Genomic DNA, 23,589 nt, shown 5'->3' with positions numbered 1-23,589 from the left:
CCCAGCTGGAGGTGGGATCTGTGGCAGCAGATCAGTCCTTATCCTGAAGGTCATTTATGTCACTCTCCGAGTTTCCAGGGAATTACCTCACCTGTAAACTCAGATTCCCGGGAGGGAGGCTACACTTTCCTGGGAATATTCCACACTAAGGATAATCAGAAGAAGGGTCACCTGTGTCCTGCCCCCCCTTACATGAGCGCACATTTGAGTTGTTCAAAAAGGCTCCTGGAAGGAGTGAGCCCTGTACGGGGAAAACTGGGATGGATATTCCTGCCTGATCCCTGCCCTGCGCACCCGGGTCGAGGGAATCCCGTAACGCCAACAACCGGTCGAACTACAACTCCCGGCGTGCCCCGCGGCCGGCGCGCAGCGTGACGACATCGCCCCGCGCCCGCTGTCTCCATGGCGACACTGGCGCATCCCGGCGTCGCTCCCATGGGAACGTCTCGCATGGCGTCCCGGAACCGCGGGAACTGGCCAGGAAAGACCTCGCGCTCTCCCCGGCTCCGCTGTCCCGAATCCCTCCCTGTGAGGGAATGCCGGCTCTGCAGTGCCGGGAACAACCTGTGATGCTCCCCCGGGAAAGGAAATCCCGGTTCCGGTGTCCCAGGAATTCCAGGTGAGTGACCTGGTTTCAGGGCTGAGCGAAATTAAAGCCGGGAGCGTTTCCCAAGCCAGGAACTGCCATCCCCATCCAAGCTTGCTGGAAAACTGTTCCACGCTGGATCCAAATTAACCCCAGGTTTTTTTCCCTTTTCCAGGCAGGACGACATGGAACCTTTTTCTCTCTCTGAGCTTGGGCTCCCAACAGAAAACAAAGCTATCCAGGGAATTCTCTGCCCCATGGCTGTGGAGCTCTGCCACCTCCTCCTCGCCCTGCAACGGGAAGATGGGCTTTGTCCGACCTTTCCCACTTTGGGGGAAAAGGCAGGAAAATTAGCCAAAGCTATGGAAGAACTCGCTGCTGTGGCAAGGAGGTGAGCTGGATGGGAGTCTCCCGGGTGGATTTGGGGGCTGGGAAGAGGTGGAAAGAGGGAGCCTGCATCCTCCTGGAGAGGCAGGATTGGGAGTGGGGATTAGTGCTGAGCCCAGTCCTTTTATTCCAGGCTGTCCGAGGATTCCAGCGAGGAAGGGAGCACGGAGATGTGTCCTGTGGGTGAATCCCTGTTCCAGGCTGGGAGGGACGTGGTGCTGGCAGCATTCCAGCTCCAGGAGCATCCGGACAGCCCTCGGCACCGAGAGCACCTGGCAGCGGCCGCCAGGAGGAGTCTGATGGAGACAGCAAAGGTGAGGGGACACCGGGAAGGGACACGAGCAGGGGGAAGCTCCAGCAGATCCATGGAGCAAACCACTCCTTCCCCCTCCAGGAATGGAAAGGGAATGAGAATTCCTGACCTGAGCGTCTTTTCTGCCTTGTTTCCTGGTTAGATCCTTCAGCTGGAAGAGGCTGCAGGGATGAGGAGGATCAGTGGTGCTGCCAGCTGGCTCCTGGAATGCCTGAGCATGCTGCGGGATGCCCGGGACACTCCAGGGCTGCTGGCTGCATTCCAGCCCTTTTCTGAGGCCGTGCTCCTGCTGAGCTGCCTGACAGCCAAGCGCCTCCAGGAACTCGGGGATTGTCCTGCAGGGAAGAGCTTGGCCCAGACCCTGCAGCTGCTCCACAAGTGCGTCTCACTCATCCACACGGCCCTGACACGTTCCAGGGATAGCCAAGCTGACCTCTCCCAGGATTCTGTTTTCCAGCTGACGGAGAGGACCATCAGGGAGCTCCTCTCCATGCTCACGGAGCCCCAGGACAGGAGTGGGATCTTCTCCCAGCAGGTGAGCAGGCTCCAGGCTCTCCTCTCCCACCCTGACCCCCTGAGCCTCTCTGAGGGCCGGTTCAGCTCCCACTTGGAAGTGGTCATTCTCCATGGAATGCTGCTGGCAGAGTTATCCAGGCCGGATCTGCAGCTGGAGCTGGTGGAACATTGCTGGGCCCTGCTGCAGCTGAGGAGGAGCATCTGCAGCCACCTGAGCCAGAGGGAGGGCAAGGGAGAACAGGCACTGGAGCGGGAATGTCACAGCTTGAGGGAGGAGCTGGAAAACCTGGACCGAGCAGTGCTCAGGGCCACGCTGTGCCAAATCCTGGATGGATTCTTCGAGGAGAAGGAGCCCCTGAGGCAGCTGGTTGAAGGTGCCCTTAGCCTTGCCCATTCAGGATGTTGTCCAGCAGGACCAGGAGGAATTTTAAGGAAGCTCCAGCCCCTCATTGCCGCCTTCTTCGCTCAGGCCCAGCGGATACTCCGAGCGGCCGATCTGCTCCTGGCCAGGTGTGCCAAGGCCCAAACTGCCAGGGAAATCCGGGAGGGCGTGGAGCACTTGCGGAGCCTCCTGGCCAGTCTCCCTTCCCTGCTCATGGAAACAAGTGGGAATACCAAGGAGCAACTCCAGGCCCTGTGCTATGCCTGGGCCAGAGCCACCAACAGCCTCCTGTGCTGCTTTGAGGAGACCATCGGCATGAGGGAATTCCTTGAGTTATCCATCCTGGAGCTGGCCAAGCAAAAGGAATGGTGTGAGGCAGCACTGGAACGCTGGGATCCCGAGGGATTCTCCTGGCACAGCGCTCGCCTCATGGGCTGGGCGCGCTGGGTGGTGGGAGCCTCCACCCGGCACGTGGACAGGACCACAGATCCCATCTTCAGGAATGGTTTGCTGGTGTGGGTGGAGCAATTGGCCAAATCCATCCTGGAGCTGGGAGCAGTCACGGCCCTCATCCCAGGAAGGTTTTCCTGCCTCCAAAGCCGGGGTGCTTTTTCCCAGGCAGCCAGCTCCCTGATGGACTCTGCTCTCTGTGTCCAAGCAGGGCTGGATGGGTCCAACCACCCGGAGATCCTCAGCCCGCTCCGGGAGCAAGTGCGGAGCACCAGGGTGGAAAAGGGGCTGGAGCTCAGCCCATCCCACGCTGGGACACGAACCAGCACGGATGAGGCAGCGTTCCAAGGAGATATCCAAAGTCATCCATCTTCACCACCAGCTAACCTCCACCTGGATCCATGGAAAGGGGATACACACCCTGTCATCACAGCTCTCCTGGGAGCATCCCAGGCTGGTGACATGGACACTGTCCGTGCTGCCTGCTCCATCCTGCTGGAGCTCTCCGATGGATATGTGGAAGCAGCACGGGAAGCGCTGCCTGTGGCTGAACCCCCCCAGCTCCAGGTGCTGGAGCAGCACTGGGATATCAAGGCACTTACCCCAAGGATCATCAGCCTGGCCACAGAAACAGCCCCTGGGCAGCTCCCTGCTCCAGGCAGGCTTCTCCAAATGGCACTCAGGCTCTCGGGAAGGATCCAGGAGACTCGGGAGTGCCTGGCAGCTGTGGCAGGCTCTTGGAATGGTCTGGCCCAGCAAGTGCTTGGATTTATCCTGTCAGGTGACTTTCCAAGAGGGAAGCAGGCTTTGGATGAGACCCTGCTGGGTTTAGCGGGAGCAGTGCAGGCGGCAGGAGGCATTGCAGGCACAGCCTGCAGTAGGGGAAATCCCAATCCCTCTCGTGTCCCGGAGAGCTTTCTGCAGCTCCAAGCCAAGTTTTCCCATGCTCAGCTGAACACCAAAGGGTTTCTGGAGAAGTCAGTGTCCTTTGGGGAATCCTGTGGGATGGAAAAGGCCATCCTGGAGCTGCATGGTGTCCGGTGGGCCATTGGCATGCGTGTCCTGCTGGATGCCATGGATCAGTTCGTGGGCAGGGATGTCCTGTTCCTGAGGGAGCTGAGCAGGGCCGTGAGGAACAAGGCTGGCCCACGGAGCCTCCTGGCTGCTGTGGCTGAGAATTCCCTCAGGTTGCAGGAGGCTGCCCGACTCTCCTACTTATCCTGCCCTGGAGATCACGGTGCCAGAGAAATCCTGGTGCTCCGGGAGGAGATCCAGGTGCTCATGGAAGCGCTGCTGGATGTGTCCAACACCCTCCTGCTCTCCCCACTGCCTACTGCCAGCTTGGCCACACGCTTCGAGCTCCTGCAGAGGGATGTGGCCCTCAGGGCCAAGGCGTTGTTGCTCCACATGGAAAGGGTCAACAAGGAACAGCTGCAGCTCATCCAAGATGTGGTTGGAGCAGCTCTGTCCAACCTCCCCCAAGAGGAGAGGCAGAGGAGCAAAGAAGGTTTTGAGGAGAAGGCAAATCAGCTCATGGCTCATGTCCAGAGGGTCAGAAACACCCTCCAGGGTGCTCTGGGGTCCGGTGCTCAACTGGCATCACAGCCCGACCTGCTATCCATGGCTGACCACCTCCTGCTCCTCACGGCTGACGTGGTGGGAAGTGCCTGGCAGCACTTCCAGAGCCACCAGGACACTGGGGACCCCTGCCAGGACCATGGGGATCCCCACCTGGAAGGCATGGTGTGGTACTGGTCGGCCAAGGCACACTACCTTGTCACACAGCTCTGGGTTATCCCTGGAATTGACAGGGACATCCTGAGGTGCCTCACAGAATGCCTGCAGCAGGAACGCTTCCCAGGATCACCCAGCAGCACAGCTGGACTCTCCCCAGCCCCAGAGCCCCCTGAGGCAGCAGGAATTCATCCATGCAGGAGCAGAGGAGCAAGTGGAGCCGTGCGGGAAGCGCATGAACTGGTACGGGAGCTCTTTTCCCTGGCAGGGTGTTGGTCTGGGCTGTCCATCATTCCTGGTGCTCCCAACATGGAGCAGGAATGCAGGCAGGGCCTCTGGAGGTCAGCAGGCTGACCCTGGGCCACTCAGGCAGCTCAGGTTGCTGGCAGCCCTGGATTCCTGGATATCTGATCGGCCAGGCTCTCCTACATCCATCCCAGTCCATTACAGAGGCAGAGAGGCTGTAACACTCTCCCTCACGTCCACACATTCCCTCTGGGAATACCAACAGCTCCATTCCCATGGGTGTCAGGAGCTGGGAAAGGCTTTGGCACAGACCCAGGTCCCTCAGCAAAGTGCTTTAGAGCTCTCATTGTGCTGGGAATTAATTACAAACTGTCAGCTTGCAGGACACCCCATTCCCATTTTGAGATGGCTCCAAGGGCTTTGGATTTAGGGAGAAGGGCTGGTGGGAAGGTAGAGTGGACCCAGAAGGGGGTAGGCAGCTCTCCCACCAACCTTACTCACCAAAATCTCCTTCAGAAACATCCAGGTGGAGGAGACCACTCGGCATCGCTGTGTCCACGCATTCCAGGTCTGGAATCTGCTCCATTACTGCCCCGACAGCACCAGGATGGCCCTTCCAGCACCTCCCCTGCAAAGCAGGAGAGAGGAAACTGTGACAAGTGGCAAGGTGGCCCCAGCAAGGTGTCCCAGGTGACCCAGGACATGGCCACAAGGAGGCTCCACATGGCTCAGTTCCTGCGGAGGAAGGGCCCCATTGCGGTAAGGCAGCTTTTCATCCCTCCAGTTTTCCCTTAGGATCATGGCAACTCCATCCCAAATCCCTGTGTCACCCAGCTCTTGGCAGAGTGGCACCAGTTCTATTTATGCAAAATACTCCAAATTCCTTCCTCCTGGTTGGATGTGAGCTTGGCATCCTGTCCTTTCCTCAGGATGTATCTGAGCCTCCTGGACCTTCCCTGTTCTGCAGGAAAAGCTTTTTTTTCCCTTCTCTCCCCAATCCCATTGATTTTTATCCCATTCCAGAGCAAGGAGCAGTTTGTTGCCTGTGCCAGGCAAATGGTTTCCGATGGGCAGGTGGTTGTTAAGTTTGGGAACATCCTCGCCAAGCACTGCCTGGACCAGAGGTGCTCCATGGAGCTGCTCCGTGCCACTGAGCACACCCAATCCATCAGCAGCCAGCTCGGCATCGTGGCCAGGTGAGCTGCCAGCAGCTGGGATCACCTCTCCCAAGGTCATCCAAGAGGGATCCCTTCTCCAAGGAATGTGGGTGGTGGTCCCCAGAGGTCCTAGGGGTGGTGGGTATTGTCCAAGAGTTGAGAACAATTTGGAGGCCTCCCTTCCCTCCATGGGTTTCCCTGGGAACAAGCTGGGTTTGGAATAACAACACTGTCAGGATGTCCAATGTCCTTCCAATGAAATCCTTTGGAATGTCTTTGAAGGGTGAAAGCAGTGACTGGGGAGAGCAGGGCCTCCTCTGAGCTGCTGCTCAGCAACGTGCAGAACCTCATTCAAGCAGTCCAGCACGTCCTGAGGGCGGCCGAGGCGGCGTGTGTCAAAGTGAGTCCATCGTGGAATCCATCCTGGAATTGCTTGGGTGGGAAGGGCTGCTCCAAGCCCCATCCAGCTTTGAGCAGTTCCAGGGATGGGGCAGCCACAGCTTCTCTGTGCCAGGGCAATTCCATGCTGTGGGAGTTTCTCATCCAGGTCCTTCTATGGGAGCTGGGATCTGGCTGCTGTGGGGCTCCAGCTGGAGCAAATATTCCTCATGGAATACTTTCATTCATCCCAGGCATTGACTGTCCTTGAAGTCACCTTTACCTGGTCCATTCCCCACTTAAATTTTGGATCATAGAGCACCCTTATTTGGAATTAGTCCATGCTATCCTCTTTATTCCCAAAAGCCAAGTTCCCAAGAGTTTCCCATCCAGCTGCCATCTACAGCCACCTGGTCTGACTGTAAAGTCCATGGGAGCAGATTTCTCCTGAAAACAACTGGAAAACAAGTGCAAACATCACCAGCCTCTCCCTGAGGCAGCATTTCCATCTGGATCCCATCCTCCTCTATAATCCTACTGCTTTTCCTGGGATCAGCATCTCTTTTTGAAGGAAACACAGATTTTTCAGAATCACATTTGCTGAACAATCAGCCCCAAGGGTGACAAAGCTCCTCCTGTGCTTAATTAAACTTAGCACTTCCTCTATTTGCCCATTTTTCACTTTGCTGATGCTGAATTAATTAATTCATTAATTTTGACTATGCAGATCCCAAAGCCCTTATGACCTGGAAATTTCCCTTTGGAAAATTCCCAGCTTATCAACAAACTGCCCTCCTTTCCTCTCCCTGTAAGAAGCTTTTGAAGCATTCTGAAGCATTCTGAAGCATTAAGAGATAGCGATGCCATGTGGATCATGCACACATTGGCACATCCAGACTTTTCCATAATTTAGGATGCACAGGGATATATTAAACCAATTCCTTCGTCCAACAGGGTTTGGGACAACCCCCAGCAGACCCTGAAGAAGAAGAAGTTGCTGCTTTCTGCCAGCAGTGGAGGAAAACCCTGACACAGCACAGAGCCAAGGAGGCTTTAAATTCCGCCCGGGATGAATTGGGGCTCCGGAAAACTCGAGGGGCAAAGGCTGAGCCCACCCTGATGTCTCTGGTGCAAGAGCAACCCCCTTGGAGCAGGAATATCCCAAAGCATCCCAATCCTAGGAAAGGACACACAGTTATGGACAGACATCTGTAAATCCAGAGGGGCTCCTTGTCCCAGTGCTGTTGGAAGCAGAGGGATACTTTGCAGTGTGAAGGATTCATGCTGGAGTTTTTCATTGTGGCAGGAAAATCTTGGAACAGGCTCCGTGGGGAGGCCAGGAATCTTCTGGTGAGTGTTTTACCCCCAGGTGGTGAGATGGGATGGATGGGGCTCTGGAGAATCCTGATCCAGTGGGAGGTGTTGGAGGTATCCCTGCCCATGGCAGGGGTTGGAATGGGATGAGTTTAAGGTCCCTTCCCACCCAAACTATTCCAGGATTCTATGATCCAGGGATGCTCAGGCTTTGTGCCATCTTTCAGCCTTTCCTCTTTCACATATCCAGGGATACAGCAGTGGGGAGTGCTTTGTCTCACCTGCTGCCCCTGAGCCTGCAGATTTCTTCCCAAAATCCCACTCAGCCCCAGGATTCTCTCCTATCCAGAGTAAACATTCAATCCCCAGGATCACCTACCTCACAGCTTCCAGAGCATCCTAGACTGGTGACACTGCTGCTTCTGTATCCTGGCTCTCCACATCCATCCTTCCGGTCTCAGGATCGTGAATTGTCCGATGGAAACACTGCTCCATGTTGGAATTCTGCAGGAGAGGTGGAAGGGAGCCTCCTCTGTGGAATACACAATCCAACACCACAGCAGATCACAACTGGCTCCATGGTGGCTGCAGCCCATTCCAGCCCACCTTGGTGTCCCACCTGCATCCCAACCACCTTCCTCAGACCAGGAATTCCATTACGGGCATGGCAGCGAGGAATCTCCTCCATATTGCAAGAAAAAGCAGCAGCAGGCACACTGGAGACTCTGGGAAGCTATCTGCAATGGATAAAGCAGGGGAGGGAAGGAGGGAGGAAGGCAGGAAGGAAATACACATGGAGACAACAGGCTGTGAGGACTCACAGGCCTTTGTATCCATGCCCTATTTCCACACTATTTTTCCCTGCTGGCTTGGTTTTTTGAGGAAAACCTCAACCAGCCACACCAGTGAGTAGATGAAGAAACAACAGATTACTAATAAGGACTAATGGGTTACTCCAAAATCACAACCCAGTGCCATGTCTATTCTCTACTTCTGCTACACAAAAAAAAAAATCATAAAATTAATGGAATTCATGCTCTGGCAAACCAGGAAGACAAAATGAAACCACGACTGTCTTCGGAGATGCCTCCTCTGCTGTGCAAGAATCACAAGCTTCCCTTGGCTCACCCATGCAAGGCAAAACCTCAGAATCTGGGATAAACACTCTGTTGTCCCAATGGAAACACCACTTGGCCAACAAAAAAAGAGGAAAAGGTCCATGACCATCACTTGGCCAAGGGAAAAACAAGAGGAAAAGGTCCACCAAGGAAGAGACTTAAAGCAGAGAAAGCTTCCAAAGGGGTGGGAAGCAGATGATTGACTGAGAGGCTGGCACATTTTGATTGGAAAAGCAGCTGCCTAGGAATGACTGCACTCCCTCTGGAGAAAAAGCAGCCCCAAAGGCTGGACGGGAGGTCTGGAGGACACAGTTGTGCTCTCCCATACAAAACCTGGGGAACTGATGACATGCAGGATGTTCCATGATGGAAAATGGCAACTCTCTCTCCATGAGACCTAGGGATCAGGTACAAGGTTATGTTAAAACCCCACGAACCATCCCAAAAAAAAAAGCCCAGCTTTGGTCCCCCTCCTCCCAGCTGCCACCATATGTGCACGGAGTCATCACCAGGAATTAACTGTACCCTTTTTAATTGTTTTGTTAAAAATGTCGTCGAGACACCATGAATACAAGTACTGCAGTTACAGCCATACAAAAAAAGCAATACAAATTAAGCAGCTGAATACAAAAATACGTTGAAATACATGAACACCACAATGGAACTCGGAGCACTAAATCCCAATCGTGTAGGCGTGGAAAAAAATTAAATAAAAACCTTTTTTTTCGTATTAGACAATGTAGTTTTCTCCACTTTGAACAGTTACTTTTGCTAGTTATGTACTTCACAATTTCTTCTATGTACAGCATAGAATAAAATACTTTTAAAAGATATGACATTTTTCATCCTCAATATGTGATATAGTCTCTTTTACACTAATATTGACTGCAGGAATAAAAACTGTCCGTGTCTTACATCAACTCATTGGAAAAGGAGGAGCGACGCTTTCCTTTGAAATCATTTCCGTGAGGTTTTCCATCAGTTCAGGGGTTTGGCAGTCCTGGAACGGCATCTCTCCCGGGAATTCATGTACATAATATTGCTTGGATCTATACAAATGTGGCAATCGGATCTAAGTGGTGGTTGGGAAAGAGGCAGCTCACACATATACAGCTCTGGGAATTTTCCATGACTTATTTACAATGAAAGTGCTTTTCTCAGCTCTAACACGATCCGGGGGGATTGGTTTCCTTTCTACAGGTCAATTATTAGTCTCCCTGAAATTGGAAAGAAAAAAGGATTCTCTAGAAAATACCACAGCTTTGCAAACACTCGAGCGTACTGGAGAACTGCGTGTGGTTCGGAGATTAGCAGCTGAAAAGTGGTGGGAATTATAATTTAAAAATAAATAAAGCCAAAAGAGGTAACCCAGGTACAAAACAGCAGAGAACTGCAATACCCACAACGGTAAAAAGACTCCAAAGCCATCTGCTAACAAAACGGGGAAGCAGTTGGATCAAAAGTCTTGAAAACATCTTTTAAGGATTTATCATCCGACTCCCCGTTGGGATCGCTCTCCGGGGCCTGCGTTACCTGTCCGGGCTGCCTCACCTGCCTGGGGTCGCTGTACTGTGGCCGGATTAACCCCGACAGAGCCTGGATTGGGAGATTATGGACGGCAGGGGCAGCGCTGGAGTGTTTAGCCTGAGATTTACTGGTGCTGTTTGCCTTGTCTGAAGCAGCTTCCGCTGATCCTTCCGTGGGTTTTTCCGTGTTGGAGGCAGCCTTCTGCTGGGACGCATCTTCCGCAAGACTCGGCTCATTTTTACTGGAATTTTTCAAAATGCTTTTTTTCTGGTTCTCTCCATTCTCTCCCGAACTGGCTGGAGCCATGTCCGAGGATGAGCTGTGTTCCCTGGGATCGTACAAACTGATCCCGCTCAGGATGGAGCCGGGAGTTCCCAGCCTAACACCACTGGATGATAATTTGGGTGCATAGGGAGGCAGAGCATCGGGGTCGGATTTTGGAGTCGTGGCTTCTGAGGGCTGGGATGAGCTGGCAGCAGCTCTGGCAAGCCGGGGGTCAAACTTGGGAGGGTGGGAATCCTTCCCGACTCCGTGGTGAGTGTCTGCACTTGACAGTCTGTGGAGTCTGGGATCAACGTTCTTTTGCAAGCGAGGATCCCCCAGTTTGCTGGAGCTACTGGCATGGGAATCTGTGGATGGATCCAAGTAGCCACCCCGGCCCACAAGGCTGTTTTTGGCCTTGGCAGCGAGCCGAGGATCAGCTGGCATCGCGTTGGGGTGTGGATCGTTCTTCAAATTCCGCAGTTTATTCAGTCTCTGGTCAGCAATGAGTGGAGGGAGAGGTAAATTGATGGAAGAGACGGGGTCGGGTTTAGGCAGAGGGATTGGGAGCAAGTCCTCAGGGGCCCACACAATGTGCTTGGCAAAGTTGGGTTTCATCAGGGTCACATCCATCTTAATGTGGCTGAACTGCCGCAGCTGGGAGCGGGGATCCCGTAACGTGACGCCCGGCAGCGGCTCCAAGGGAATGAGGAAAGCTCGTTCCCTCAGCTCCCTCTCCGAGTCCTCCTCATCATCATCCAGCCCTTTCTGCTTGACCTTCACTCCGGCGTGGGCGTGGTGCAAATCCAGCTTGGCCCCGGGCAGGGAGGGGCCGGGATGGCCGCCCTCGCTGACCTTGTGCATCCGCGGATCGCGGGCCAGCCGGGGATCCAGGGACGCCGACTCCGAAGGTTTCCTGGGATTGGGCCTTGGAGACGCCCGGAGTCTCGGGTCAGCAGCCTGAGGCCCCACACCTTTGTCTTTTGCCAGCCTGGGATCTGTCGGCATCCCAAGCATGTGCTGCTCCGTGGAATGTTGTTGCCGATTCCTAAAGTTTTCGCTTTGTTTCTTTAAGGTTTTGAGGATTGATTTAACACTGCTCCCCTCTTCCTCCTCACTACTGGAATACCAGTTGACATTGTCATCTAAAAATCAAAGAAATGCCACAAAATTTAGATTATTCCAGCAAATAATTCTTAGAGAATCCAACACCCCTTATGGGAGTAAATTCAAACTGAAAAGATCTGATATGAAATCACTCCCAGTGTCATAAAAATCACAACCTCAAATGACCAAAATCCATGTAATTAAAGAAATGCCATTACACAAAAACCTGGAGATAGTGGAGGTAGAATACAACACAGCCTGGGAGTGTCTCCATATCCATCAATATTAATTTGGGAAAGTAACCTGCTTTCAAACAATCCTTACGGGTACTAGTAAAAAAAAACATATCTAAAATCTGAGTCTTGACAGGAGAAGGAAAAGTAAAATGGCTCCTTGCAGTGGTCTTTAATCCAATTACAAATTTAATTACAAATTTGCTGCCTTACTTAATCCAAATCCCAAAGTTTGTAGGAGAGGTTGAGATTCAGGAAGGGAAGAAATTACAGTATTTTATTTTAAAGGATATCAGAGAAGGAAAAATGCTGCTCTAGAGAAAACAGATCAAGAAGGGCACCTGAAGAAACAGGACAGAGAATGCACTTCCAGTCCTGGCAGCGAGAAACAGCCCCTCTGGTGCAACAAGGGATTTTCTTGTAATTACCAACCAAAAGTAATTATCAACCAAAAGGCCTTTTAAAAGTGCAACTAGATTCAGAAATTATTCACTGGAGCCAGGATGGACTGAAGCTACACTAAGATCCTCGAGCAAGCTGGGAAGAAGAGCTGAAGACACTGAGCTGCTGCTGCTTCCAATAACAGTGAGCAGTGACATGAGGCGAGCCAACGCCAGCCGACCTGCTGACCACCAGCCTTTCGGTATGATGAGAATTCCACCCAAACCCTGCTCACCCTCATCTTTGCTCATGGCCCGCTGGCCCTGGCTGCTGGCAGAGTCTCCATCCCGCTGGTGCTTCTGGCTGAGCCTCGCATACAGGGCCTTCTGCATGGCCGGCAGGAAGTCGGGCACGTTGATGCCCTGGTTGTGGCCCATGTGCCCACCCATGCAGTCCGACTCGCTCCCACCCGGATGCGACTCTGGAGCCATGAGGTGAGCCTGGTGATCCGTAAATTCTCCGTGCCATGCTCCGTCTGCAAGACAAAACTCCAGTTAGCAGTTATCCTAGAGAAATGTTGATAGCTATAAACATGGAATCATGAAATGGACTGGGTTGGAAAGGAGCTTAAAGGACATCCAGTTCCATGCCATGGCAGGGACACCTTCCCCTATCCCAAGCTGTTCCAAGCCACATCCAGCCTGGCCTGGAACACTTCCAGGGATGGGGCAGCCACAGCTTCTCTGGGAAAACTCTGCCAGGGCCTCCCCACCCTCACAGGGAAGGATTTCTTCCCAATATCCCGTTTTACCCTAAAGCATAACATGACTTAACAACACAACCGAGAAAGCCAGAACACTGAAGACATTCCTGGAAGCTTCTATCCAAAATTCATCCAGCAGATGTCCTTACCTCCAGAATTATTGGCTGGCTGGAAGTTGTGTACAGCTTGGTGGGAATAATAGTTGTCATAGAAGTCAGCCGGGTTCTGCATGGGCTCGTACTCGCCGGGCATCTGCTGGTACTGTGGCCCCGGGGGGCAGTGATTGTCCCTTGGCATGTTCACCATGTGTCCCTGCACTCCAGGGGAATTGTAGGATCCTCCCATCCCTGGCGGGGTGAGGGGTGGCCCACCCTGCTGCCCCTGCATGGGCATTCCAGTCTGGTTCTGCGGGCCCATGTACCCCGGGGGAACGCCCTGCATGGGGGGGCTCTGCGGCATTCCCGGCCCTTGGGGGCCTCCGCAGGGATGGTGCCCAGGAGAACCGGGGTGCATGGGGGGCCCGTTGTGTCCCTGGGACATGCCAGGACCTGGCCCTGGACTCGAGCCTGGATTGTACATGTGCTGGGAATGGGGGTCGTTGCCCTGGAACGGCGGCCGCGGGGGGGACGCGCTGTTGTAGAAGGTCGGTGGCCTGGAAGCAGAAGAAAATCAAGGAATCAAATTTTGGACCTACAAACACCAACAGTTGGCTCTCTTCACCCCCTCCCACTCTTAATTGATCTGACATTGGATAAAATTCCCAAAGGAGCATTAATTTCCAACTACACCCATTCCACATTCCTTAACTTGGCCAAAACCACATTTTTTCCAATATTTGCTCATCTCCATCAGTTCTGCCCAAAAAAAAGCCAACTACAAAAAGACTGGAGCAGGGAACAAACTGCTCCACCTGCAGATGGAGATGCAAACCAAGAGTCAACTTCTGGAAGGTCAGGCCTAAGCTCCTTTCTATGGAAAACATGAAATAATCCTGGTATCAACTATCTGGCAGATCCTCAACTTAGCCCAGAATCCTGACAGGAACAATGATTAAATGATAAATATCCAGGAGAGTTCTCCCCAGAATTCCAACACCTACTTCTTCCCAATTTTGTGTGCCAGATCCACAGTGGGCTTCACAACGATTTCAAAAAGCGATGGGATTTTCTTATAATCTCCTGAAGGATCTTGGTAATTTTCCATGTCGGACTCGGAGAAGGGATATTGCTCTGGGGGGGTTGGCAGGAGGCCGACCCCCGGCGGAGGTTTGGGAAGGGGAACAATGCCCCGCTTCCGGAGTTCCTCCAGCTCCTTCTCATCTTCATTCTGGGGCTCCTCCTCATTATTCAAAACCTGGAACAAAGCCACGTGGCAAACATTTAATCACTTTTTCAGTATTCCAGTTCAATTTAGTCTCGTGCCTTTTATTGAAATATTATTTCCATATTTAGATAAACAACTTTCCTGTTATTTGCTACAATACTGCTGGATATTGACATCCAATTCAAAGGAATTCTAAACCCATTTTGGGAGTTGTTTTTCAGGGTACCAAATCCCAGCCAAGAAAATACTTCTCTATTTCAGGAAGGAACAATTTCCCACAAGTCCACTTAGTTCAAACAGGAGCGGAAGGAGTTATCCCTCATATTTTTAGTGTTGGATTTACACCCCTTTTCTTTTAAGGCCTGGTGGGCAGTGACTGGAGAGGGAGTATCCCAATAAACCAGAGCTCAGGGTCTCCCAGAGCACAAGGAAAAGGCTCCTCCATCCCTTCCCCACTCTGAGTGTAGCAATCCCAATATTCCCAGTATCTGGATCACTCACCTTGTCCAACAGCTCCTTGGTTTCTGCAGTCAGGGGCGCATGAGAGAATTTGCATTTATCTCCTTGATAACACTTTGCTCCTGTGTGGTAGAACTTGCAGGGGAATTCATGTGAGGAAGGAATTAAGGATTTATAACAGTTTGGGAAGGTTGGAAAATCCAGCTGGCAGCTATCCCTCAATTCTTCATCAGGAAGTCATCATTATGGTAGGAATTTTGGAACCTAACAACCAACTTACCGCTTACTTCCATTTAAAATTCTCCTAAAAATGGCATTTCTGTGGCCTTCAGATTTAATTTTCCAATTGTGATTAAAAAGGGAAAGGTCTCAATTTTAGAGGAAAACACCAAAATAATGAGAAATAGGAAGAGATCAGGATCTTAAAAGTGTGGATAAATGTATCTAAAATTCCTGAGATTTTATTTTCAAAAATGTTACAAATCAGTAATTTTGTATTTATTTTTTCCTCTGAAGTATTTGAGAAAAAGAATCTTGTAATTAATCTATACAGTAGATAGTAGAGTCTCTTAAAAAACATTCACCTTTACAAATCCTTTATATCAAAATAAATAGAAATAAAAGAATAGAAATTAACATTTCAGATAAATTTAGAAGTACTTTTAAAGGATATTGTGCAAATAAATGCAGTTCTCTCCTTTGGTGCAGTAACCCTGGATGTAAAACTTACAGATTTCCTTTTTCTTTTCAATCTCTGCATCATGATCAAATTTACACTGTTCTCCCTATAAATAAATTGGAAAAAAAACAAAACAAGGAAAAACCATTATCCATCTGAAATGCTGAGTAATTTAATTCCATAGTAAAAAGAACATCCTCCTCAGCTGAATTTAGATTTTTCATCGTTACCAACATTAAATTCCATTATAAATGGTAAAAACTGTAAATAGAGGGGATCTGAACATAGAGAAAACTCCTGGATTGGAATTCAAAGGAATAGATGGAATGGTGACAGAAAACAATCCCTGTTCCCTGCTTTCACCTAGGAATTTGCATTAAAAAGGCACTGGAATAATATTTTACTGAATTACTTTAATATATTCTGTTATTCTTTAGAAATATTTTGCCGGATGGAGGTTTGTGTATTTTTTTAGGATTTATTTTCCTGAAAAAGACACCAAGTGCTCTTTCAGTCCCTTCTAAAACTGAAGGTGGCAGCAAATAGTCATCTGAGCCAAAGGTACTGAAAGACAGCAAGAAACACAACATTTCACTTTTATTTTTACCATTTGGGTTAGAAACAGAAAATTCCACTGCTAAATCCCAGGGAACCAAATAAAAATGAAAAGCATTCAGTGGTTGTGTTTTCTACCAATCCCACTTTTTAAAGTTTAGCACCACAAAGCAATTCCTTCAAAGTTCCCAAATCAGCAGGAAATAATTTAATATATTCAGGAATTGTTGCCTATTTAGATTCCAGACCTGTGAGAAATGATGTCAGTAGTACCTTATCATTCTCAGGGTAAGTTTAGGATGCTTTTATTAATAAAAATATTAATTTTTATTAGAATTTAAATCAAAGTGTGTAATGGAAGGGGATGTTTTTCCACAAATAATTCCATCTAGAAATCTTCAGCACATCAGAAATCAAAATACTGAGTTTCAACACCCAAGTTTGCTAAAAATTTATTTTAAAAAAGAATTACATTTACCTTAATGCACCTCCCTTCGAGGAAGTATTTACAGATCTGTTTGCCCTTGTGCTCCACTGTGTGCTGGTTGATGAACTCCTGGCTCATATTAACCCATTTCTTCACTGGTTTGCCATCCTGGGAAAAAAAAAAATCCACATTTCATCAGCTCCTTTTTGGAGCACTGGTGATGCAGACACTGGGAATAAGGACTGGAATTGCAGGTACCTCGTGGAAGCCATCGGATCCTTTATTGCCGCCTCTGCCCCTGCCACGATCTTTGCGCTTCAGTTTCTTTTGCATTCCACGCCCTCTTCCGACGTTGTAGTTGTTCCCTCGTTGGGAAATGCCTGGAAAACAGGAATAACCTCTTAAAAGGATCACAGAAATTAAGGGAAAATGGTTCTTTCATGGCATCAAAGAAAGACAAATGGAATAAGTTAAATCACTCTCTTTTTACTATTGGAAATGTTATTTCTGACCAGCCAGAATATCCCAGGAAAACCATTCCTGGCAGCTTCCCTCATCCAGGTCTCCACCCCAAAAATGCCACCAAAACTCCCCTTACCTTTCTGGATCCCTTTCATGCCCTGTTTCTTCACTGGTTCCTTTGAGAACGGAGGTCCCAAATCCCCACTGGAAGTCTCTTTAGCTTGTCTGTACTGTTTGAGCTGGTCAGCAAAATCCTCATCCTTTTCCTCCTCATTGTAGTTGCCAAAGTTTTCATCACTGTAATGACTGTAGTTGTCATATTCCTTACTTTTGACATTTTTTTTATGCTGCATTTTCTGGGAACTCATGTAATTCCCTGACACGTGTCCATGCTGTAAGGAAAGGGATTGCATTAGGAAGAAATTCCATATTTCCAAACCCCAGCCCTCCAAACTGCTCTAAAAATCTATTTATGGGGCTGTTTTATCATTAGCAGATTTGCCAAAAAAAAGCATCAGTAAGTATTCAGGAAAAATTAATAATTTTAATTCACCAGCTGAGAAAAGCCAAGAAGATTGGGCTCCCAAAAAGCAGAATCAACTTTAGATACTGAAAAGTGGCTTTTCAAGAGTGTTTTTCTTTGAGGCCAGCCTAAATCCAGTGCAGGGAATAAAAAGATTCCTTAATAATAAAGATTCCTTAATTCCTGATGCCTGATGGAAGAAAAATTTGTATCAGGCTTATTTTCTACCACAGATCCTGCTTTACATCTGGGAATCTCCTCAGGGAGATGAGAACTGGATGTGCTTCCAGAAATCCAGGAGAACAGGCACAGGGATGGAGCCAAACTTCCAAACCCACACTGTTTATATTTGTATTTTTGGAATGTCACCTCAATAAGCACATGAGGAATGAGTTTGAAACTTCCTACCTGACTGAAGGAGGAATCATAATCCCTGTAGGAAGAGCTGCTGCTTTTTTTGTGGGGCCTTTCCGTGCGCTCCATGTCAGAGTCGTGGCTGTAGTCGGAGCTGTCATCGCTGGAAGGGGAGTTATGCTAGAAAACAGAATTAAAAAGCTGGGAATTTTGAAGAAATCATCTTCTTCCCATTAATATAATGAGCACAAAAGTGATACATTTACATTGTGCATCTTATCCTAAAAACTCTCCAATCCCTCTGGTTCAGCTTCCAAGTCCTGTGCTTAACTTGAACATTTAAGACCAGTTTAAGTCTTAATGGTAATAAAACCATTTTAATTCCTTTGCCAATTTCTTGGATCCTTGTCCTGGACACCCATGAATCAAATCAGAACTTCCAAAATGTTGGGTTTTTTCCTAACCTTATGCTTGTCCCGTCTTCTCCTTTTGGATTTTTTCTTTTCCTTCTCTTTTTTGCGTTTTTTCCGGGATTTCCGGTGGCCTTTCTCATTTTTCTGTTTATCATCCCCTTTTGAGCCGTGTTCCTTCACATCTTCATAGGCTGCATCATCTATTTCCCCATCTTCCAGCTCTCCATCTTCCCTGAAAGAGGGATACCAGGAAGACAATAAAATTCCATGTTATCATCCAGCTCACCTGTCACTGGAAAAAAACAGTTAAAAAGTCTGAAGTAACCCAAAGCTGTGATTTTTGGGATAAATGGATATGCCAGGGAGAAGACATGACTACTTTATGACCTGGAATTTCTTGGAATTACATTAATGAAATAAAACTGGAACATTATTATCCCTGAAACACCTGCAGCTATCCCAAAAATCCAATTATGTTTTGATTATATCAGTTAAACTCATTCCCTCAAGGATCAATTAAAATATCCTCTTCCATGAAATACCTATGGGAAAATGCTCCTTGGGAACAAAGTTGCTCCCATGTCTCAATTCCTATGGGAATTAAACTCATGGATTTCCAATTTTGGGATGCATCCAGGACTGGAATAACTTTCCAGGTAAACCAGTCTCAGTAACACAATCCCTTGGATTGCATGGCAGAGGGAAGATTATAAAAGCCCTCTAATCTCTAAATTCTTTCCACAACATCCAAGCATTTTCCAAGGACTGAGCTTCAAGAGTGTAAAAAAGGGGATGGGGAAAGGAAAAAGAAGGAAAAATCCAACAACTGGATAAATATGGATTGAAAAGATAATGGTCAAATAGACCATTTCTTGGAAATTAAGTTATTTTTCAAGGAAGTGCCAAGGCAGGAATGCTTTTCTGGTTCAGCTGCTTTTATTCCCATTTAAATCCCAAACTGGAGCTGTGTAGAAGGTTCTACAAAGGAAGGGAGAGCAGAACCTCCTTTTCAGGAGTTCTCCCCTCTCCCACAGCCTCCAGATACTTGGAGCTAGATGTGAAAACAATCCCAGAAAACATTCCCACTGTCTGAGTGCATTCCTAGAGCAGCCCTCAAATGGATCAGAAAGGCACAGAAGCCAAATGACCTTCCAGGGAAAAGCAACCTGATGAAATCCCTGAGCAGTTCACAAATATTTGAGAAGGGAGAATCAAAAAAACCTAATTCTGGTATTTTAATTTCATTTCTAACCTTTAAACCTGGATTTTAGCACCCCTTCCTTGACCTTATTTCGGGTCATCCTTAAAAATAGACTTCTTTATGCCCAAAGCAGATTTACTCCAGAAGCTCCTTAAGTCCAAGATCCAAACCCAGAATGCATTTTCTGAAATATTCTGGGAATCTTTACCCTCAAACATTATTGAGGATTTCATTCCCCATCATTTCATCTAAAAAATTTACTTTAGGTTAAAATTCCCTGATGGCTAAAATTCCCCAAATGTTGATACTAAGGTGCTGCTTAAGAAATTAGGAATTAATACGGAAAATAACTCCAAATAGCAGAGAATTTTCACTGGGAAAATCAAATAAAAGCAGAGGGTGGCTGGGAGCAGTAAAAAGTGAAAGTAAATTAATTTCAAGCTATTTTCTGGGAAATCTGGCATTGATTTGAGTGTAAATAAACTTGCCTCCAATTTATTCCTTACCCTGCCATGGATTTACCCACACAGAACCAGGAAATCCTCACAAAATCCTTGCAGGAAAAATCTGTCCAGGACCCCTGTGCTGGAAGGCTCAGACCCTTCATCACCAAAATATTGTCAACAACAGGAATTAAACTAATTAAAGGACATTCCTGTCTTGAGAAAACTGCATTAAAACCTTCCAAATTGGAATATTCAAAGTGTGGACAGACAGGGTTTTTAAAATTATTTTTTACTAATTAGTAAAAGTAATTACTTTATCATTCAACAGAGCAGCTCAAATCAAACTATTAACAGAATTCCTGCTGCACAAATTGATTGGGAATCATGAGGTTGCCAGTATGGGTGTTCCCTGCACTAGACTGGTTTTACTGGTCCTACAGTTGCACACCTGATGTAACACAAAAACTTTGAAGTTGGGCCTTTTTTTAAGTGAATGAACTCATTTTACAGAGCTGAAGTTTTAGAAAAAGTACAAGTTATGATCTCCCAGGTCGCGTGTATTGTTGCTCTTCACCTCATAAATTAAAACATTATAAAGCAACACTTGTAAATTAAAATTAATTAGGTTGTTAGGTGGCACTTATTGGCTCTATTTCACAATTACCAGTGTCACAACTGGTTGTACTGGTGGGAACAGCTGGTGAGAGGATGAGAACTCCAAGCTGGAAAAACTCTGCTCCCAGCACTACCCGGAGTCACTCGGGCTTGTCCTCAAGGATTTGAGAACTCCAGATATTTTCAATCCCTGAAACAGTGAAAAGTCACAGCCTGATTGCAGGAACTCCACAGCACAGCTCTGCCCCAGCTCCAGAGATCCCAGTGGATTCCTGGTGTGCACTCCGCTCGGAAAACAGAGCATGACACAACTTCCACCCTTGCCCAAGGACAAGCAGGAAGGGGAAAACAAGAACGGGGAGCTCTGGGCTCTGCCTTGGACTTGCACTAAAGCCCAGGCCCATTTTAGGGATCACTTCCCGAGGACAAGCAGGAAGTGGAAAACAAGCACCAGCAGCTCTGGGCTCTGCCCTGACCCTTGCACTCAATCCCAGGAGCATTTCCCAAGGACAAGCAGAAAGGGGAAAACAAGAACCAGCAGCTCTGGGCTCTGCCCTGACCCTTGCACTAAACCCGAGGAGCATTTTGGGACCATTTCCCAATTTATAACACAGAACTCGGGACTCTTTTCTCCAACAAGGAAACAGTTTTGCATTTACCCACAAGCCTTTTTTTTGTTTGTTTTTTTGTCTGTTTGTTTTTTTTCCCAGTGTTTCCTGGTCCTCTGAAGTACCACAAATGGTTGTGGAGGTGTGTGGGGGGAGGCCAAGCTCTGGGAATGGCAAAACCTCGGCGTTTTTAACTCCTGCAGCTTTGTCAGGAACGCTCAGAGTAGGTGTAGGCTCAAGCACTGGTAACTGCCACCCTGGCACAGTATTTTTGGAACTAGTTAGGAAGGCCAGAGCTGCCTGGAGAAAGGATTTGAATTTCCAGCAGCTGCAGGAGAGAAAAGGAGGGAGGGAAGGAGGGAGGGAGCAACAGAGGTCCTTTCACCAGGAACAGGACTCTGGGTTTCTGCGCATGGGGATTGAGAGGTGGCAAAGATAACGTCAGTCAGCCCTTAATCTGCATAAAAAAGATCCAGTTAAATGTGTAAGGTGGAATCTGGCAAGAAAATGACGTTAAATATGGCTCTAGTGAGAGATTGTGGTATCAACAAAAACAGCCAAAAATAAAAAACCCGCCCAACTCGGAGCACCCTTTCCTGCCTGAGACAGAGAACAATGGTGACATTCAACAGACACCCCCTGGAAAGTGCAATTTATGGAAAGAATGGCAAACAGCCCCCCTTCCCAGCCAGAATAAATCAATGAAGATGTAAAAACGCATGCATTCCAAAAGGAAAAATTAAAACCTTGCTAAAGAAATGCACTTTTAATGCAGTGACACCCCCCCTCCCCAATTTGCATTCCCCACCACCACCACCCCGCTCCAGCCTGAAGGTGACCTGCCCCCCAAAAACATCGTTAACCCCCTCAGGCACATTAACAGAGCATCATCATCATCAGCATCATCATCATCATCATTACCAGCATCACCCCACTAAGTACCACCATTATGAGAAGCGGAGAGAGAGAAGAATGTTACTCGACCTTTCGTCCCCTGCATGTTGCCTGTCAGAGTCGGGCATGTTTGGGTCAAGAACTGGGTTTGGGGGTTTGGAGAACAGGCTTTCAAAGGCCATTGTGCCTGGCTGTGGTGTGGTGAGGAGGAGGAGGAGGAGGGAGGTGGAGGAAGGCAGGGCCCCGCCGCTGCCCGCGGTGCGGAGCGGCGGGAGGAGGCGGCGGCGGCGGCGGCGCGCACGGCCGCGCTGGGGGCGGCTCGGTGAGGAGGAGGAGGAGGGCCGGGCCCCTCAGTGAGGAGAGATGATGAAGGTTTGCACTCACGGTTACTTAGTGAGACACTAACGGGCACTCAGCGCCCGGGCCCGGCCGCCCCGCGCGGGCGCTGCGGGGAGGCGGTGGCGGCGGCGGCGGCTCGAGCGGCAGCCCCGGGGCACAGGAGAGCGGGAGGACACACACACGGGGGGAGGGAGGTGCTGCTGGCCGGAGATGGCGGCCCTAATTCTTCCTTACAAACATGGCGCCCGCGCGAGGCACTCGCACAAAATGGCGGCGGCGGCTGAGGGAAGAGAAGGAGGAGGAGGAGAACGGCGGCAGCAGCAGCGGCGGCAGCGGCCCCCGGCGCTTTGCCGCACACGCTCGCTCAGCGCCCGCGGCCCGCACGCGCCGCCGCCGCCGCCACAGCGTCTTCCGCGCCCGCCGGGGCCGCGATGTCGTCGCGTCCCCTCACGCCGCCGCCGCCGCCCGCCGCGCTCCTCCTCCTCCTCCGCCGCGGTTCTGGGCCCGCCCTCCCCGCGCGCCGCCATTGGCCGCGGCCGCCGCGTCTCGCGCGCCCATTGGCTTTTCGCCACGCCCGTCAAGCTCTCAGTGACGTCACGAGCGGGCCCCGCCCTCCTCCGCTTCCCCTCGGCCGCCGCCGCCGCCGTGCGCGCGCTAAGGGGGCGGGGCCTCGCCGCGCGTGCTGTCACGTGCCCCGCGCCCGTCACGTGGCGGTGGCGTCCCCCCGGGAATGGTGGGGAAAAAGGGGGGAAAAGGGAGGGAAAGGGGGAAAAGGGCGGTGGCTTCCGCCTGGCGAGAACCGGGACGGGCACCGGGAGCGGGAACGGGCCTCCCCTCCCGCCGCTGCGTCATTGCCGCCGCCCACCCCCACCTCCTCACGCAGTGTGGGCAGCGCCCCCTGGCGGCCGGTGCGTGTGAGGGGAACCGGCCCGTGCGTCATTAATTAGTGACGCTCGTAATTAAACAGAGAGTGTGTGGCCCCAGGGCGGCACAGAAGCGGTGCCTGGAGTCGCTCTCGGGGTCAGGGCGTGACAAAACCCGGGATAAAGCGGTTCCAAGACAGTCACTTAATAAAAATGTGGTGGGCGAAGGGAAGACGTGTTTGTCAGAGGCACTTCAATAACGTTTAATCAAACGTTCCCGGGAAAAGTTATATTTGTATCCTGTCCAGCTGCCTCCCTGCCTTTCAGGGCTTTTCAGGACGCGGGACTCGGCTTTTTTCAGTGCTAGCAACCGAATAAATTTTATAAAAACAAAGCAGAACACTCGCATGGATTCCCATGGGATGCTGAGCGGGAGGAGCCTCAGATCCTTCAGGGAAGAATCATTTCCCTTGGGCGTCACACACCTGAGCAAGGCAAGCAGGACCCAGGGTCCTGATCATCGGGGAAATCAGGCAAATCCAAGGAAAAGGCTGGAAAACAGCATTCCTACAGGG

The 23,589-nt window shown here is 49.9% G+C and overlaps 2 protein-coding genes across 6 annotated transcripts; one reads left to right on the top strand and one right to left on the bottom strand.

Annotated features, from left to right (window-relative positions):
• The first annotated feature begins 9 nt into the window (after positions 1-9).
• Positions 10-9,319, top strand: LOC139603010 (uncharacterized). Its single transcript, XM_071453420.1, has 8 exons — positions 10-619; positions 762-977; positions 1,107-1,287; positions 1,429-4,611; positions 5,131-5,373; positions 5,638-5,810; positions 6,054-6,171; positions 7,104-9,319. Exons 1-8 carry the CDS (start codon positions 537-539, stop codon positions 7,362-7,364), a joined length of 4,458 nt encoding a protein of 1,485 aa, XP_071309521.1. The 5' UTR covers positions 10-536; the 3' UTR covers positions 7,365-9,319.
• On the bottom strand, positions 9,097-22,589 carry ZC3H6 (zinc finger CCCH-type containing 6). Of its 5 annotated transcripts, XM_071453679.1 has the most exons (13): positions 21,903-21,990; positions 20,360-20,500; positions 18,100-18,280; positions 17,690-17,815; positions 16,895-17,150; positions 16,555-16,694; positions 16,348-16,464; positions 15,309-15,420; positions 14,678-14,787; positions 13,953-14,206; positions 13,003-13,505; positions 12,386-12,625; positions 9,097-11,514 (listed from the first exon to the last, which is right to left on the bottom strand). In XM_071453679.1, exons 4-13 carry the CDS (start codon positions 17,762-17,764, stop codon positions 10,013-10,015), a joined length of 3,309 nt encoding a protein of 1,102 aa, XP_071309780.1. In that variant the 5' UTR covers positions 17,765-17,815; positions 18,100-18,280; positions 20,360-20,500; positions 21,903-21,990; the 3' UTR covers positions 9,097-10,012. The 5 variants fall into 5 exon arrangements, with proteins under 5 accessions (XP_071309780.1, XP_071309863.1, XP_071309624.1 ...); XM_071453762.1 differs by lacking the exons at positions 20,360-20,500; positions 21,903-21,990 and adding an exon at positions 22,197-22,589; XM_071453523.1 differs by lacking the exon at positions 20,360-20,500 and having other exon boundaries at positions 21,903-22,190.
• Between the last annotated feature and the right edge of the window lie 1,000 nt (positions 22,590-23,589).

Source organism: Agelaius tricolor, unplaced genomic scaffold (genome assembly GCF_023055355.1).
Source record: "Agelaius tricolor isolate 1412-34295 unplaced genomic scaffold, bAgeTri1.0.p SCAF_1, whole genome shotgun sequence".
In the NCBI taxonomy this organism is placed as follows: Eukaryota; Metazoa; Chordata; class Aves; order Passeriformes; family Icteridae; genus Agelaius; species Agelaius tricolor.
The sequence above is the reverse complement of the archived record's forward strand: the minus strand, read 5'-3'. Positions and strand labels throughout refer to the sequence as shown.

What these genes read in the sequence shown, in the direction of transcription:
- LOC139603010 (XM_071453420.1), top strand. Translation starts at nt 537, where the DNA reads ATGCCGGCTCTGCAGTGCCGGGAACAACCTGTGATGCTCCCCCGGGAA. An exon ending in GGAGGAAGGGCCCCATTGCG is followed by an intron (nt 5,374 to 5,637) that starts GTAAGGCAGCTT and finishes ATCCCATTCCAG; the next exon opens with AGCAAGGAGCAGTTTGTTGC. An exon ending in CAGCTCGGCATCGTGGCCAG is followed by an intron (nt 5,811 to 6,053) that starts GTGAGCTGCCAG and finishes ATGTCTTTGAAG; the next exon opens with GGTGAAAGCAGTGACTGGGG.
- ZC3H6 (XM_071453523.1), bottom strand. Translation starts at nt 21,994, where the DNA reads ATGGCCTTTGAAAGCCTGTTCTCCAAACCCCCAAACCCAGTTCTTGAC. An exon ending in CCAAGGAGCTGTTGGACAAG is followed by an intron (nt 14,207 to 14,677) that starts GTGAGTGATCCA and finishes GCTTTGTTCCAG; the next exon opens with GTTTTGAATAATGAGGAGGA. An exon ending in GCACACAAAATTGGGAAGAA is followed by an intron (nt 13,506 to 13,952) that starts GTAGGTGTTGGA and finishes TTCTGCTTCCAG; the next exon opens with GCCACCGACCTTCTACAACA.